This window comes from Numida meleagris, chromosome 2, assembly GCF_002078875.1.
Source record: "Numida meleagris isolate 19003 breed g44 Domestic line chromosome 2, NumMel1.0, whole genome shotgun sequence".
In the NCBI taxonomy this organism is placed as follows: domain Eukaryota; kingdom Metazoa; phylum Chordata; class Aves; order Galliformes; family Numididae; genus Numida; species Numida meleagris.
In genome coordinates, this window is record NC_034410.1 from 60367394 (window position 1) to 60382152 (window position 14759).

At 39.8% G+C, this 14759-nt stretch overlaps 1 protein-coding gene across 7 annotated transcripts in view; it reads right to left on the reverse strand.

Moving 5' to 3' along the window:
• The window catches only part of PHACTR1 (phosphatase and actin regulator 1), a 304922-nt gene extending 291899 nt beyond the window's left edge, over positions 1-13023 (reverse strand). For 4 of the 7 annotated variants that reach the window (XM_021385733.1, XM_021385731.1, XM_021385732.1 and 1 more), the window contains exons 1-3: positions 12654-12906; positions 11630-11743; positions 853-999 (exon numbers count right to left, since the gene is read on the reverse strand). In XM_021385733.1, the coding sequence (XP_021241408.1) occupies positions 853-999; positions 11630-11690 (208 nt within the window). In that variant the 5' untranslated portion in view covers positions 11691-11743; positions 12654-12906. Of the gene's footprint in view, positions 1-852; positions 1000-11629; positions 11744-12653 lie in introns of all 7 variants that reach the window. The other 3 variants (XM_021385729.1, XM_021385727.1, XM_021385728.1) reach the window with 3 other exon arrangements.

Genomic DNA, 14759 nt, shown 5'->3' on the forward strand with positions numbered 1-14759 from the left:
CGGGGCGGCCGGCGCCGCCCGCCCCGCCCGGCAGAGGGCACGGCCGAGGTGGCCTCAGCGCCCCGCGCCTGGCACAGCTGCCCCCGCCGCCCCGGGCCCGACCCAGTTACCCCCAGAGCGGGAATGCGGCCTGCCCAGGGCTCCCCGAGCCGCTCTGGGGATGGGGATGAGGTAAACCACGAGGGTGCCCGGGGCCACGCGTTTAGAAGGGCCAACGCGAGAAGCCCGTGGCCACCACCTACAGCCTGGAGCTTGCGTACAAGTCGCTTTGCCACGTGTTTGGAAGATTCGGATTGCTTAACAAGGACGCGGTCACTTAAGGTCACTAATTTGTCACCGTCTCAGAATCTTTTCTTCTGGTCAACCTCAGCACCAAAGGGACGCCAGCAGGTGCTCAGTGACTGCGGGAAGCCGTGGAGTTTTGGGGACGGCATTCTTGCTCATTCCAGCAGAATCAACAGTTACTTCTTTTGCCAGTTAAGCCTGTAGAGGTTTTGGAGCACACTGGATGTTTTTTTTTCTGTGGTTGTAATGTTAGCTTTAGCCAAAGTCTGCTGTTAGGACTTAATGCCTTTGTAAAAGTTTACGAGAGTTTTTAGGTTTCTGGGTGACTGCAGTGGATAAGGTGTAAATATATCTTGTTTGCAAAGCTATTCGGTTACTGCCTTGCCCCAGCAAACATGGGGAAAATCGCTGGTTAGCACTTGCTATAGGATTCTTAAAAGGATCCCTGTTCATAAATACGTAGGTGCATGCAGCAAAACAGCTGTGACATCCCAGGATCTCTGGTGAACCACCATGCAACTGATGAGCAAGGAGGTACCTTGCCCTTTGGGGAAGGAGTGCTCTTACCTGTGTCAAGGTTGAAGCAGATTCTAGCTTCTTCTAAGTATGGGGTGTCACTCTTAGACCGGAGTCTTCTGATGGGTCTCCGGTCTATGTCTTCCTCAGAAGATGCTGACATCAGTGTGGGCACAGTGAGCAGAGTTGCCCGACGAGCTGATAAAAATGAATGAATGGAGAATAGCAGGAGAAATGGGGATGAAGGGGAAGGAAAAAAAGAAGAAGAAAAGAGAAATAAAATTGTTCAGTGCAAATGAGAATCTGCAGCATGTAGTAGACGAGGGTATGTGCTGCGAAGTCCCTGCCTCGCATGCTGCAGAACTTAAGGGCTGATTCAAATGATGCTAAGATGAGAAAAGATCACAGCACTCTGCCTCAAAGACAGCTAATAACTCTGTTTCTGACACAGATTGCCTGTTCACAGTTACTAAGTTTGCTACTTAAACAACTCTTCACAACTTGTCCATAGCTGCAGTTCCTCCTTTTCTGAATATTGTTTTTCAGACCATGATGCCTAAGTAATGGGAGTTGTCGAGTGTTCACTCACTTTGCAGAATCTGTGCCCTGTAATGCCTGAGATGATATATACAGAAACTATCCCAAAATTCAGTTTCTTGGTGTCTTAATTTGGACACTCAAAACAGCTAATTTTTGCTCTTAATCACTCCGTGTCTTAGTGTCTTAATTGTGAAGGGGGGAGAATCATCAATTTCTTTCATGAGGGATTTTCTGAAAACATGAATTCATTAATATTTGTAAAGTATTCATATACTTTGGTGAAGCACCAATGAAAAGCCCATGAGGAAATTAGTATTTCTATCTTCTGTATGGGCTTTAAATTGCTTGGTGCCATGACTTAAAGGAGGAGAAAGCAAAATATTTAATATTGGTTCATTATGTGAGTACTGCCCACTGATGAAGCAAGTGGTAGGGTAGTAAAAAAAAATTACTGTGTCATCATGCAATTCAAAATTGAACCATAATACATATGGATTAGAAGACTGAATTAATGTTGCAGAGGCAACCTTCATTCTGGCATTGCATAAGTATTCAGCACTTGACCTTACAGCCTTGATAATGTCCCTTTAATGTAGGTGTTTTTTATATAAAATGTAATTATGAGTGTCTGTTGAGCGCATTTGGTGCCGTGCCTATAAATTACAAATCACAAACAGAAGAGCCCCTATAAATATATCCACCTCAGCTCTGTGAGTAGATAGAGGTTATCATAAATGCTAGATTGGATCTGTCTGATCACTGAAAGCGTGAGTGCCATGCACAAGTACTTTGCCAGTATGTTGCCTTTCCCTTTACCTCTTTACAGAGCTGGGAAGAGAATTTCTGTTTGAAACCCCTTCCTTGCCTTTCATGTGGGACTGTTAACATTTCAGTGGGACTCTGTAAGAGACTGCTCTCTCTTCAATAAGAAGGTGCAAAAAAAAAAAATCTGGGGCTTAAGAGTTTCACACCCTCAAATGCTGTCCTTTTATTGTGACTTCAAGATAGGCTTCGGAGAACTGGGTTTGATTCTGGTCTGCCATGCACAAACGCACGCTCTCAAATCACACCTGGCATACCATTGTGCTCATCCCTAGTCTAAAGCCTGGATATTTCTTGCTGTTTGGGCATCACCTTTTTCAAGCCCATATCTCAGGGCTTTTGTAAGCTACTGCACTAATAATGAGCTAATAATGAGCTCTATTTTCCTGCTGGGGATGGAGAGCATGACTGATGGTGACTAAGTGCAAATTCTGCAGCCTGGTAACCGTGATTCTTTCTTTAATTTTGGGGGTTTTTTTGAGAGTTCCAAATAATTCCTGTCAATTAGAAGCCTTCTGATGCCTAAAACCTGACTTAGGTGTTAGATATGATAGCATGTAATTAATATAATTTAACAAAAGCTGTCATGCTGTATTTTCCAATTTTCATAGTTTACCAAACAAGCAAATCTGTGCTGCTGGATGTAGTAGTTATTTCTGGTCTAAGTTATTTGTTTTCTGGTTTTAAATAGATTCCTTTCAAGTTTTCAATCCTTTCTAATCCAACATTTGAATCTGAAGTAAAAGCAAAGGGCAAGAGTTGAAATTGATTTAATGGGGCCAGCTATGCAGATTAAGCTAAAGTAAACACTGCTACTAGACTGTAAACTATTACTCAGTTGTAACAGGGATGTACAGTAATGAAGATAAAAAAGAATGGAAAATTTCTGCAAGGGAGAATTTTGTCTATGGCATCATCACGTTTACACTTAAGGAAGATTTATCAGTATATGAAGTCAGAATTGTGCAAACCATCTCACAAAAGAACCATGTAAAAAATTGCCATTTAAAACTGGCATGCCTTAGCTGTAGTTAAAGTCAGAGAAAGGGCATCCATGCATTTTGGGGGTGAATGGATGACAGCGCAGGAGACTATTTGGAAAAAAAACCACCAACTTAAACACACATTTCTTGTAAACAGAAGATGAGAGTGGACTTTTCTGTAGTCATTTGTAAATCTATTTTTTTTAGGTCAAAATATTGGGATCTTGCATGTATTCATTTTGATTAGAGGTAGGTGGAAAATGTTTCCTGGATTAATTATTACATATTATTTTAACAACCATGATTATCTCCCCTTTATCTCCCCTTTATGCATATTACCAGAAGGAGTTTTCGAGAATGACTTGAAATTTTAAATAAGCATAGGAACATTTTAAAGAGAGTTAATGTGGATTAAAAAATTTTGCAACAAAAGCCTAAGATCAATTCTTACCCAACCATAGAAGTAGGAGGTATGGTTGAACACATTCACGTATCCATTCAGTGGCACTGAATATGCATGTATGTCATGAAAACAGCCGTGCACGCTCTTTTCCTTACTGTAATTCATTGCACTCCATATTACGGAAATGACTTGCCTCATATTTTGTAGCAAAGCTGCCAACGTTTGTCCCATGTGACCACGTGTCCATCACCAACAATCAGCCAGTGTCTCTAGCTTCAGATACTCTCCACAAATGAGCTCAGTGTCTGCTACACATTTTTAGGATATGACCTTACAGGAAAATTAGGAACTATCCCCTTGAAAGTCTTGGAGTGCAGGAATGGTGTTGCAATAACTGTTAAGGGGCCATCTTATACTGCAATGGATTTGGGACCAGTATTCAAAAGCTCCTTTAAAACAATTCTACCTTGACACAGAACACAGATTAATTATTTTGGCTAAATTCTTTTGTTCTGCTTGCGTTGCTCCTGGTATGACAGGGTTGTGCTGCAATCAACACATTTTGCCAACATCATGTCTGGTTTTTGTTAGGAAGAGAAAAAATGGTTACTTATGGAGGAAAAACACTTAAGAAATTGAGTAACATATGTAATGACATGTTAGAACTGATTACATATAATCCCATATTTGTTTTCTGACAATACTGCGTGTTATTGAAATGTGACACAAGTATGTGTTTGGGAGAGGGGAACGAGAAATGCATGAAGGATTGTAGTGCATGTTCAGAGGCATTTGAAACATGTAATTTCAATTTGTGTAGTTACATCTAGAGGAGGTCCTATTTTTGAAAACTGTTTGAAATTTCTGAAAACATGAGGGATGGTTTGCAAAGAATTTTTTGTGTTTTCCATTTTTTTCCCATGAAAATACATTTTCACATACTTTAATGTAAATGTAAGTATCAGCATTAATATTTTCTTTGCCAGAGCTATAATAACTGATTTTTTTAAGACTCATGTCTTAGAAAAACTTTTGGAGGTGAAATTATTCTCTTAGAATTAGTGAAAATGTGAAACATTCATCTAGATTTTCCCATCCACTTTTATCAATTAACTTTTACTGAAACGTTAGAATATCCTATTGGTGACACAAATACCCTGGTCATTTTTGGTTTAATACTGTCTTCATCTAGAAAGTCTAATTTGCATAACTAATTCTTACCTGTGAATTGCAAAAAAAAACCCTTGATACCTGGTGATAATGATCCTATTACAAGTGAAGTGCTAAAATGTTTCTACTGGAGATGTCTAGAACAAGGTGGGAAAAGCAATATTTCTGATGTGTATAATCACAAGAAACTTCAGATGACATGGAAATAACTGCAAAGAATTTTGGTTTTCCAACAGCAATCCTTAAGATGTTTTGGAAGAAAATTCATTTCTTGGGGCAAATTTTGAACACGTTTGTAGAATACCTTTAAAATCATTTTAATTGCAGTGCTGCTGTTGTTAGCAGAGTCGAAGTCTTTCTTGCTACTTAATTTCATTAGGTAAGGGTATGAGCATCTCATTTGATTTACTACATTCTGCCTGGCACCCTCTCCTCTTTCTGATTTCCTCCTTCATGCTTTTGTGGAAAGGGCTCACCATGGTATCACATGTAGATAATGGAGACAGACATGTGGTTTAGGCTAGGCATAAGCTTTCAGATCATTAGTTCAGGTAGGTTTTGATGCATCTAGAACATGAAATTCCATCTGTGCTAGGAAAAATGTTAGATTGTGAAAATTCTTCGTTAAAGACAGTCAAACAATGGGTCCAAATGAACATTTACCAGAAAATCTTGTGGGCTGATTTAGTGCCACTTCACTTTTGACTAGTTTTAAATTCAAGCGGTAAAGAACAACATTTGAAATACTAAAGATGTGAAAGCGGATATGACTGGCAGGAGAGGAAAACAGTGGAACATGTGTGCAAGCACTGGAGAGGACATGACTTGTTATTTATGAAGAATGATGTATAGGCTCATGTCTCCTGGACAAACACAGAAATACATACACATGCATTGGTGCATCTCTCTAAAACAAAGCTACCGAGATCTTTGACACCAGTTTGATGGGCACAGATAATCTGAAAGAAAATACTTAAATACACAGTTGCAAACAGTAGTACCTAGGGGGAAAAGACATCCAGTCTGTGCACATGCATATTATGCTGGCTAGTGATGCTTGGGTAAATGTACATTTTCTATACCTAATTAGCTTTTAAAATACATTTTAGAGGAAATGTGCTTGTTCCTCTTCTTTTGCATCCAAAGACATAGGCTTTAGAAAACAGAATATCTGTATTAAAAAAATTGAGAAGGGAAGGAAAGGAAGGAAAGAAAAGAAGGAAAGAAAAAGGGAAGGAAGGAAGGAGGGAGGAGGGGAAGGAAGGAAGGAACGAGGGAGAGAAGAAAGCAAAGAGAAAGAAAAGGAAAGAAAAAGGAAAGAAGAAAAGAAAGAGAGCAGCTAGATGATTATGAAATAGAGGCAAGCAGAGGTTTTAGCATTCAGAAACATTTTTTTTTCAACTGTGAGCAATACAGAGGTTTTCCAATATTTTCTGCATTTAAGGGTATAGATAAGAGAATCTCAAGCATTCTAGTTTTATTTAGATATGCCACAGAGAATTAGAAGATTCTTATTTCTTCTAACTTTAGTTTTGCTGACTGGATACTGAAATACATAGCCAAAAAGTAGCTGACATATAGTTACTGCAACACATGGTAAGTTATTTTAATAGACTTGGTGAGGCTAATCTACCTGACTGTGCAAGACCATGGTGCTCAGTTACCAGTTCCTAACTTCGAAATAATGACAGAAGATGTGGGAAGGGGAAAAAACATTTAAGAAGGATGAGGGCAAGGTAGATCTTGATTGTTTGCTTCCTGGGATTTAAAGGGAGGGAAATTGATTACATCAGGAATGTTCATTTGCTGTTAGTAATTTACTGTTATTAATCTTATTAATCTAAGAACAAATAACATCACATGAATAAGAACAAGACCTGAAAAATATCGTAATTCTGAGGAGATACTGATCTTTACAATGAGCTATAAAAAAATAAATTGATAGGGGGAGTGTCCAAATGCTACTTTTCGCAAGGGACATCTGCAGTGGAATCAGTCTGGGCTAGGATTTGGGGATACTGCAGCAATACTTTTGCGAAGTACTGGATGTTATTTAATATGCAAAAGCAGGAGGGAAGTAGCGCTGAGTAGTCAGCAGTGATTAAAGTCAAATATCTAGAATGAGTCAGCACTGTATGAATTAAATGAGCAAAAGTGAAGCACGGGGAAATAAATAAATTGTGGCAACAGAGTTGGAGAGGGGACTGTAGAATTAAAACTTTAACTGGGAGTATTTTATTAAACTTGGAAAAACAGTTAAGTAGTATTTCCTTGAGGAAATCTCTTGAGTAATCATGTGTCTATACAATCCTATGCATATGTTATCCGGTTGTCCTATGTAGTGTACTTTGTTATCCATTAGCCCAATGTACTATGTTGTTCCTTATTTCCATATTTATTCTACTTTGCATTTTTAAATTACTCCTTATATTCATCAAGTAGCTTGCAGGAATGTTGCAACCAGTATGAGCATATCTCATGCGAGTGGATCTATAAATTATTTATAGATACAAAGATAGTTTAAGATAAGCCTTCAAGAGAGTTTTGTTCAGTGACTTAAATATGCACAGTGTATCCTGCCAAATGGACCGGCAAACAACTTCAACATCTGTAGGAGCATCATGGAAATGTTCAGTTAATGCAGTTAATTTTAAGCTTCATGCCCCCTACTGGGTAAAAGGAGATAAGACTGGAAAAGTGGATGTACAGGTCTGGAAGAAATTAGAAATGATTTTATGATTGAGTTAAGAGTTCCCTGAGAGCAGAGGGGAGCGGAGAGTCAGTCTGTAGAGAAGAGGTGGACTCACAACCCAGAACAGCATCCTGACCACGATGTCCAGCCTATCCTTTTGAGTTGTGGCATGCGGTTTCAATACAGCTTGACATATTCTAGGGAAGTTACTGCCTTTCCTGAGTTGGGTGCTTTCTTGCCTGTCAACATGGGATTTCTCCATGCAAACAAATGCCATTAGCACAGTCGTCTTCTGAGTTTGCTGCTTAGGCTTTTTAAATTGGTGCAGAGCATAAGGCATGATTGATATTATCCTATGGAACATGTCTATGATTAGGTGGACCTTTCTTTCAAAATCACTGTCGCTCTCCATTGACACCTGCCAGGTAACTAGTTAGATGACTTAGGTGGCCACATCTTCATTGAGAATGCCTAAGGGGCAAGTGAGCTGAATCCTGCTCCAGGCCCCATTATATACCTTCAGCTGTGATAGATTTGTGTTTAGGACACAATGACATTCCAGAGTGACTAGTATTTCACTTCCATATTCTTCAAAGGGAAAAAAAATTCAAATATTAAGGCCCAGTCCATGTTTACATTTCAGCTTTCGACTTTCTTAGGGTAAGGTGTTAGAAACAGTGCCACCGTCCCTTTTCTCCCATTTCTGACTTGCAGATGCGTCACCAGGCATTACGCAGTTGGCGAGGACATCCCATCTCCTAGATCCCAACATACGGTCACAGAAGAGACAGTCAGGATATTTCTGGCTGGTATCTGAAGACTACAGCCAGCTGGCTTCATTTACCAAGTTTTCTAAATCTAGATAATCTTTGCTGCCAGATCCAGCTTTTGTGACTTTTCCATCCCTCCTGCTTTCACTTTCTGCGGAGGAAATGGGGAGCAGCTGTTTGAGCAGCACATGCAGCCCAAATGGCCAATATCCTCTGTTCTGCACTTAGCCCACGGGAGGGAAGTGATAGCTGCTGCTGCAGAAGGAGAGGATGGGAGAGGAGGCAGCTGATAAGGTAACACCTCTCTCCTCCTACCCTACAGCAGCAAAGGCAGCTCTGCAGCTTTCTACAGGGGTAGAAACAGCCTGTGGGTGTTAGTGCAGGCAGCATGAGGTAGAGAACCAAGTAGCTGCTGGGTGCCAAGACCCTGATTCTGTCCCTTTGCTAAGGTCAAAGTATTCTGCACTCAACTACAGAAGACCTGAGGTCAGCTAGGATTTGGTATAATCTGCTAGCAATGCCATCATAGCTCTTTGAGTTCCTTCCAAACATCTTGCAGCCCTATTCCTTCCCTTCTCTTCCACCCACAAGGAGTGGGTACAGTTGAGAATGAGTGCTTTCCAGCTGCTATTTGTAATGTTGTCATGTCATTAATATGAAAACATTGGAAAGGACGTTTTGCTCTTGATCTGGAGGATCAAAGGATTAAAAGGCAAAAGCCTTCCAATCTCACAGGAAGAGTAAGTGGGTCATAAACCCCTATTATATGATCTGTGAACAGAATGAATTGTAATGCAATAACTGCAATAATAACTACAGTAATAATACATATAATGCATTTTGATATTGTTTTTAATTAAATAGTAGAATGCTGTAGTCTTCTTTCACTCAATTCTAGCATAACGAGGTTTTAATGCATATATACAAGCTCTTTGGTAGCATGATTTGCTAATAACATTGTGTTATAATATTAACATCAAACATTTTTTTCTGATACCATTAGGTAGATCTGGTGACAATGCTTTCTTGAAGACATTTCAGTTCCAAACTAACAACTTGAGCTAAGCTATTTATGTTGGATGGGTGCCTCACAAACAGTATGTTTTTGAGTGTGGTTTTCTTTTTTTCTGAAAATTTAAGCTAACGCAGCTTAACTGTTTCTCAGAAGGCAGATAAGGAAAGAGATAGATTCCTTTTGCCCACGTTTGGAGAAATCATTCCATTATCACATATAGAAATGGCTATGCTGTAGAAGACAAAATTTGGCACGAGACACAAAGATGACAGGAGTTATGAGAGCAGTACAGGTGGCACCATTGCACACTGGGACAGGGGTAAAATAGCTCAGAGGAAGGAGTTGATACCAAGAATTTTGGGGCTGAGGGAGGTGATAAAGGAGTTTTCTATAGGAAACATTCCTGATGAAACTCTTCCAAGGGGTTATCATTTGTCCCATTGAAGCCATCTCTGTCTCCTCACGCTTGGTGCAACCTCAGGCAGTGGAAGCCGCCAGAATTGGGAAGAATGCGTTAAAAGCAGCAGAGAAAGAGATGAAAAGTTCAAGGAGACCAAGCGTAATTGTAATTTGGCTCTTGTGTCAATGTGCTGTTCCCACTTACAGGGGCAATGAGAGCTGGGAAGCCTCTGTGCCACACTGTGGTGCACAGTGGAAGCATGTCATTGTCATTGGTGTCTTAGAAAAAAGGTTCACATGCAGATTGTCAGAAAGTCCCTGATTCTCAGTGCTGGTTTCTATTTGTTTTGTCCAAAGGGTAGAAGCCCTCATGACAGATCGAAATGTCAACCCCCAGCTGATGAGCTGTGTATCCTACAGGTCATACAGGTTACATTTCTGCATAATGGATTTTCTTCTCTTTGTGCTTTAAAAGGCAAAATAACTGCATTAAAACAAAGAATCAACTAGGTACAAAGGTGAAAATTTCAGCATCATGCAGTTCTGTATGTGCTAACAATATAATTTCTCCAAATGTGGATAAAATGACATTTTTCCCCCTGCCTTCTTGGAAATATTTACAGTAAAGGTTACCTGTGGAACTTTTACTAGCTACCTTGTGCATGTAAGTCTTATATTGCATGAATACGTATTACTTCTTCCACAATCCTCTCTGTACCTTGCAGTGCACAGGAAGGGTGCTGTTGATAAAATGATACAGCTTGTAAAGCATTAAAATGCACATTTCTGATTTTTTGTTTCTATGGAATAGAAAAGAGATCTGTTCCCATAGGGATATCAAAGAACCTATTTTAACATTGCTTCTATAGCAATGCTCAGGCATCCATTGCATTTTAGCGATGGAGGAAAAAAAAACAAGCAAAATTAGTCATTACACCCAGCAGGTTTTAACCTGACTTTGAGGTGATTAGCATTTGCTCCTGCTGTTATTCAATTCAGAAGGCAGTGTTGTGACAAGAAGGGGTCTCCCACAATGTTACTCTGTGACGTACAGATGAAAATGTATCACAGTGACCAAAGCAGCAGCTGGGCAATGCAGCACCTCACTTGAGCCAAAGGTTTAAGTGGCACTGACCCTGATGCATCCTGGGATGGTGTCTTTCCCCCAGTGGATTGAGCTCTGGTAGGGTGGCCTCCTGAGGAAAGGCCAAATTCTAGTGTATGAGCTTTGAAGGGGAGTAGCAACTGATGAAATTAATGGCAGAAAAAAACTGGACTGTGATTTCAGAGAACGGTATATAAAAAGAAAAAGGCTGATGAAGCTACTTGGTCCTAACATTTTTTCTACAGTTTAGTACGATGCTTTAAGGAATAAAAACCCCTTCTCTTTGAAACTGCAAGTTTTCCCCAAAAATAGAACTGACAAGGAAAATGTGAACTGACTTTACCAGAAATATCATCCATGCCGTGAACAGTTCTCAGCTATCTTAAAGCAAAGAAGTCTGATTACTCCTTTGCTCTCTTGCTGTTCAGTAGGGGCCGGTATTTCACAGGGAAGGATGCAGACCACCCTGAGTGTGCTGCTTACATACAACACATTAAAATGCCTCAGAGCTTTCCCAAATCAGTTATACCTTCAGCACAGAATAATACCAGCCTATGTACCAAGTCATCCCAATAGCACTGAGAAGTGAGGAGAGAGGGGAAGGACACCACAGGGAAGCAGCGTGCTGTTCCCTGCCCCCTCCAGCTTGTCCAGTCTGGTTCTGCAGCCCCAGTCTGGATCTCATCTCTTCTTTTTGCTCCCACTGTGCACCCTACAGCCTTCATAGCTTTTTCTTATCCTCTGAGAGGGCAGATTGGCCTAATCATTATTCTTCTTGTAATCACTTCTACACCCTGTGCATTTTGAAGACCTTTCTGCTTGTGTACACTTCAGTAGCTCAGTCACAAGGCTTGGCCACTGCATGGCCCTGTACATCTTAGCTGTATGGTTAAAATAGTAATTGTTGAGATAGTGCTGGAGTTTCTTACCTTGGGCTCCTTGACTGTAAAACATTCTCTGAGCAGACTCGACATCCAAAAAGTAGTCCATTTTGAAGGAACTTAATGTGTATGTGCAATGCTCTGGTACGATCAGTCAGATTCCTGGCAAAAATAACGGAGATGTCAGACAGAAAAAAGTTGGTGAATTTCTTGGTGGAAAAAAACAACAGCATAGGCAGTCATTAAAGGGTGTAGCTTGGCATATTTTGAGTCAAAACATTTTCGAATCACTCTTCATAGAGCCTCACAAGTATTGATTGCTATTTTAGGATATTTGGTTTAAACCTTTGTCTAAAGACATACAAGAAAAGCGCTGCTACAGTAATATTACCTTTTTAGTACAATCACCTTTATTCTAGCCACAGTCTCAGTTTCTTACAGTACATATTTAGATTCCTCTGCCTGTTACATTTGCACTTAAAAATTTGTCAGAAAACCTTGGGGGTGCCCAGGTCATTCAGCGCCCAGGACAGCAGCAATGCTGGGACCTCTGAGCAGACGCTACTGTAACAGACTACAGTAAAGACAGAACTGGTGCTGCATGTGACTAAACACAGCACTAGAAAATAAATGAACAGAGGAATGAACAGAAACCAGCCTTTCCTTTCTTCTCCCCACTTACTGATCAGAAGTAGCATCAGAATACTGCACCATTAGTTTTAGAAGCGGTGATAAAGAGTGACCATTAAGAGATGGTAGGATACTCCCAGCCCTGCCTCTAAGTTGAGATTTATATTTTTGGAATCCTTCTGAACTTTGGGTCTGCCTAGACCCCAGGTTACATCTATCTAAGATGCTTCTGCCAGCAGAGTTCCCGGGATTATGCACATTAACCTGACCCATTCTAACTCCTTCATTTTCATCTATTCTCAGCAATTCACATAAAAAACCAAGATTTGCAGAAAAGGCACAATCCAGATCTCTCCTCCGCACCTCAGACAGTTAAGGCACAATCATAAACATGCAAACAGCTCTGCACAATGTTTATTTTAAGACAGACAGACAAAAATACCTCCAGTTCTTTTCCGTACAAACCTAACAGAAAGGTTTGAGCAGGGAGACTTGAGACCCTTGATTCAAGCAATTCCTTCAATTACGTTGGCAAAAATCAGGAAACCAGGGTTCCAAAGCTTTTCCTTTTTCCTTCAATTCAGCTTTCATCAACATGCAGTCCTTTCTGAAATTCAGAAGCCTACCTTGGCAAGGAAACTTTCAAAATTCCTCAGCAATTAACTTGACTGTAGCACTCCCAAGCCAGAAGCTGTACTTACTGTAAAATATCAAGAGCTGCCTGGCAGTCGTGTAAGCTCCAGTAGTTTCAAGGAAGGTTTCTTTGATCTTACTAAATGTCCCCAGTGTAAGCAAACAATTTTGATTGTTTGATTGGAACTCTGATGAATAATGTATAACGTCAACTGGACTTCCTTTATCAGATAAAAATGGCCAGGAGATGTTGTTACTTAGCAACAGGAGGTGACACTATGATCATCTTCTCCACTCCCCCTCACCCTTCATACTGAAAAATTAAGCCCCTGGTTTTGATTTGATAAAAACTTTCCCCCCAAAAAAATCTTCTTCAAGTTTCCTGAAGAATTTGTTTTCTTTTCACTCCAATCTTCCTCATTGCAGCTTGTATTCTGAGATATTTTTAAGTGTTTCATAATGATTAACCGTAAGATTGTGTTTTGTGTAGAAATTTGCTTCCAGTAAGTGAAATGCCTACTTTCTTCATTTACCTCAAGGGCAATTATACTGTTAAATGTTTTGCTATGAATATAATGCAAATCATGTCTAGAAAAGATTCAATTCTTATCTGGTACTGCTTATTGGACAGGGCATACAGAAAAAAGCAACACACAAAACATGCCAGTAATACTATGAAATATATAAATTATCCTGAAACATTTTCTATACCAGAATTCCTACTTTCAAGTAATTCATTCATTCTTGAAGATGCTGTAATACTTGATACAAGCATTATCTAGGAATCATTGCATTTCTGCATGAGATACATACAGCCTTGTACAAAAATACACGATGTAGCTTTTGTTGCAGGAAGTATGCACTGATCAAAAGCAGAAGCACTGTGAAGGATTTTAAAAATAAATAAATAAAAGCACATGCAGGAGATAAGTACTTACCAGTGTTACTGACCTCTTTCCATCCCACTGTCATGGAATAAGACTGAGCGAATGCAACCCAGTCTGTGAGCCAGAATGAACAGCTTCTAATTTTCACTTCAACCTCGAAATCAAGAGTACTGAATACAGAAAGGTGACGGATCTGCTGTTTTATATTATGATGAAGTGAAAGCTCTTAGCACAGATCTGAGTAGAACTGCTTTTTTTTATACTACATTAGCCTGCTAATTTGAGGAAAGTGAAAGGCTTTGTTTTACTGTCTTTTATCTGTTCTCTTTGCTACCCCCACAATTTAATTTGCATTTAAAATTATTCTTATGTCTCCAATACACTCCAAGGTGTGGAGCATTTTCTAATCATGATGAATGTTCAGTGTGGTTTTTGTGCAATTCCACTTTTATTCTGAGCCAGAAACATGGTGAGTAATTATAATTGCCAGCTATTTTCTAGAATGAAATACAGAGTGGTTGTCTGATGCAGTTTCTGATTTTTCCTCCATTTAGCAGTACATTGCAACAAACTACTCAGTCAAAGAATCAGTAAAAACATAAATCAAATAGCACAGTGTCATGTCATGATAGCTTAAACATGCAGATCCACAGACTGTGAAAGCAGAATAAGATTCTACTGAGGTGTTTTCAATAGCGGTATGCCTTTCTCAAGTTTGAAAGTGGGCTTGGACAGTTAATGAACAGAAATATAGCACAGTTATTTTTTGGTAGCTTCCAGTTAACCTAGTTTAACGTTTCTGGAGTCTCACGTTGTTTGGGTTTGGAACCCTAATGAAGCCAGACACTAGGGGCTGAAAAAGGCAATGCTGTTAAGTTGTATGGGATATCCCTCATGAGAGGGTCAGGACCTGCTTTACCCAGCAGTTCTGAGGATGGTTCCCCAAATCCTGATGTTGGAAGTGGACCAGAATGTGACAAAGGCAGTGATAAAGCAGTCCTTTGATAAACTCTGTCTCAGAAGTTCTG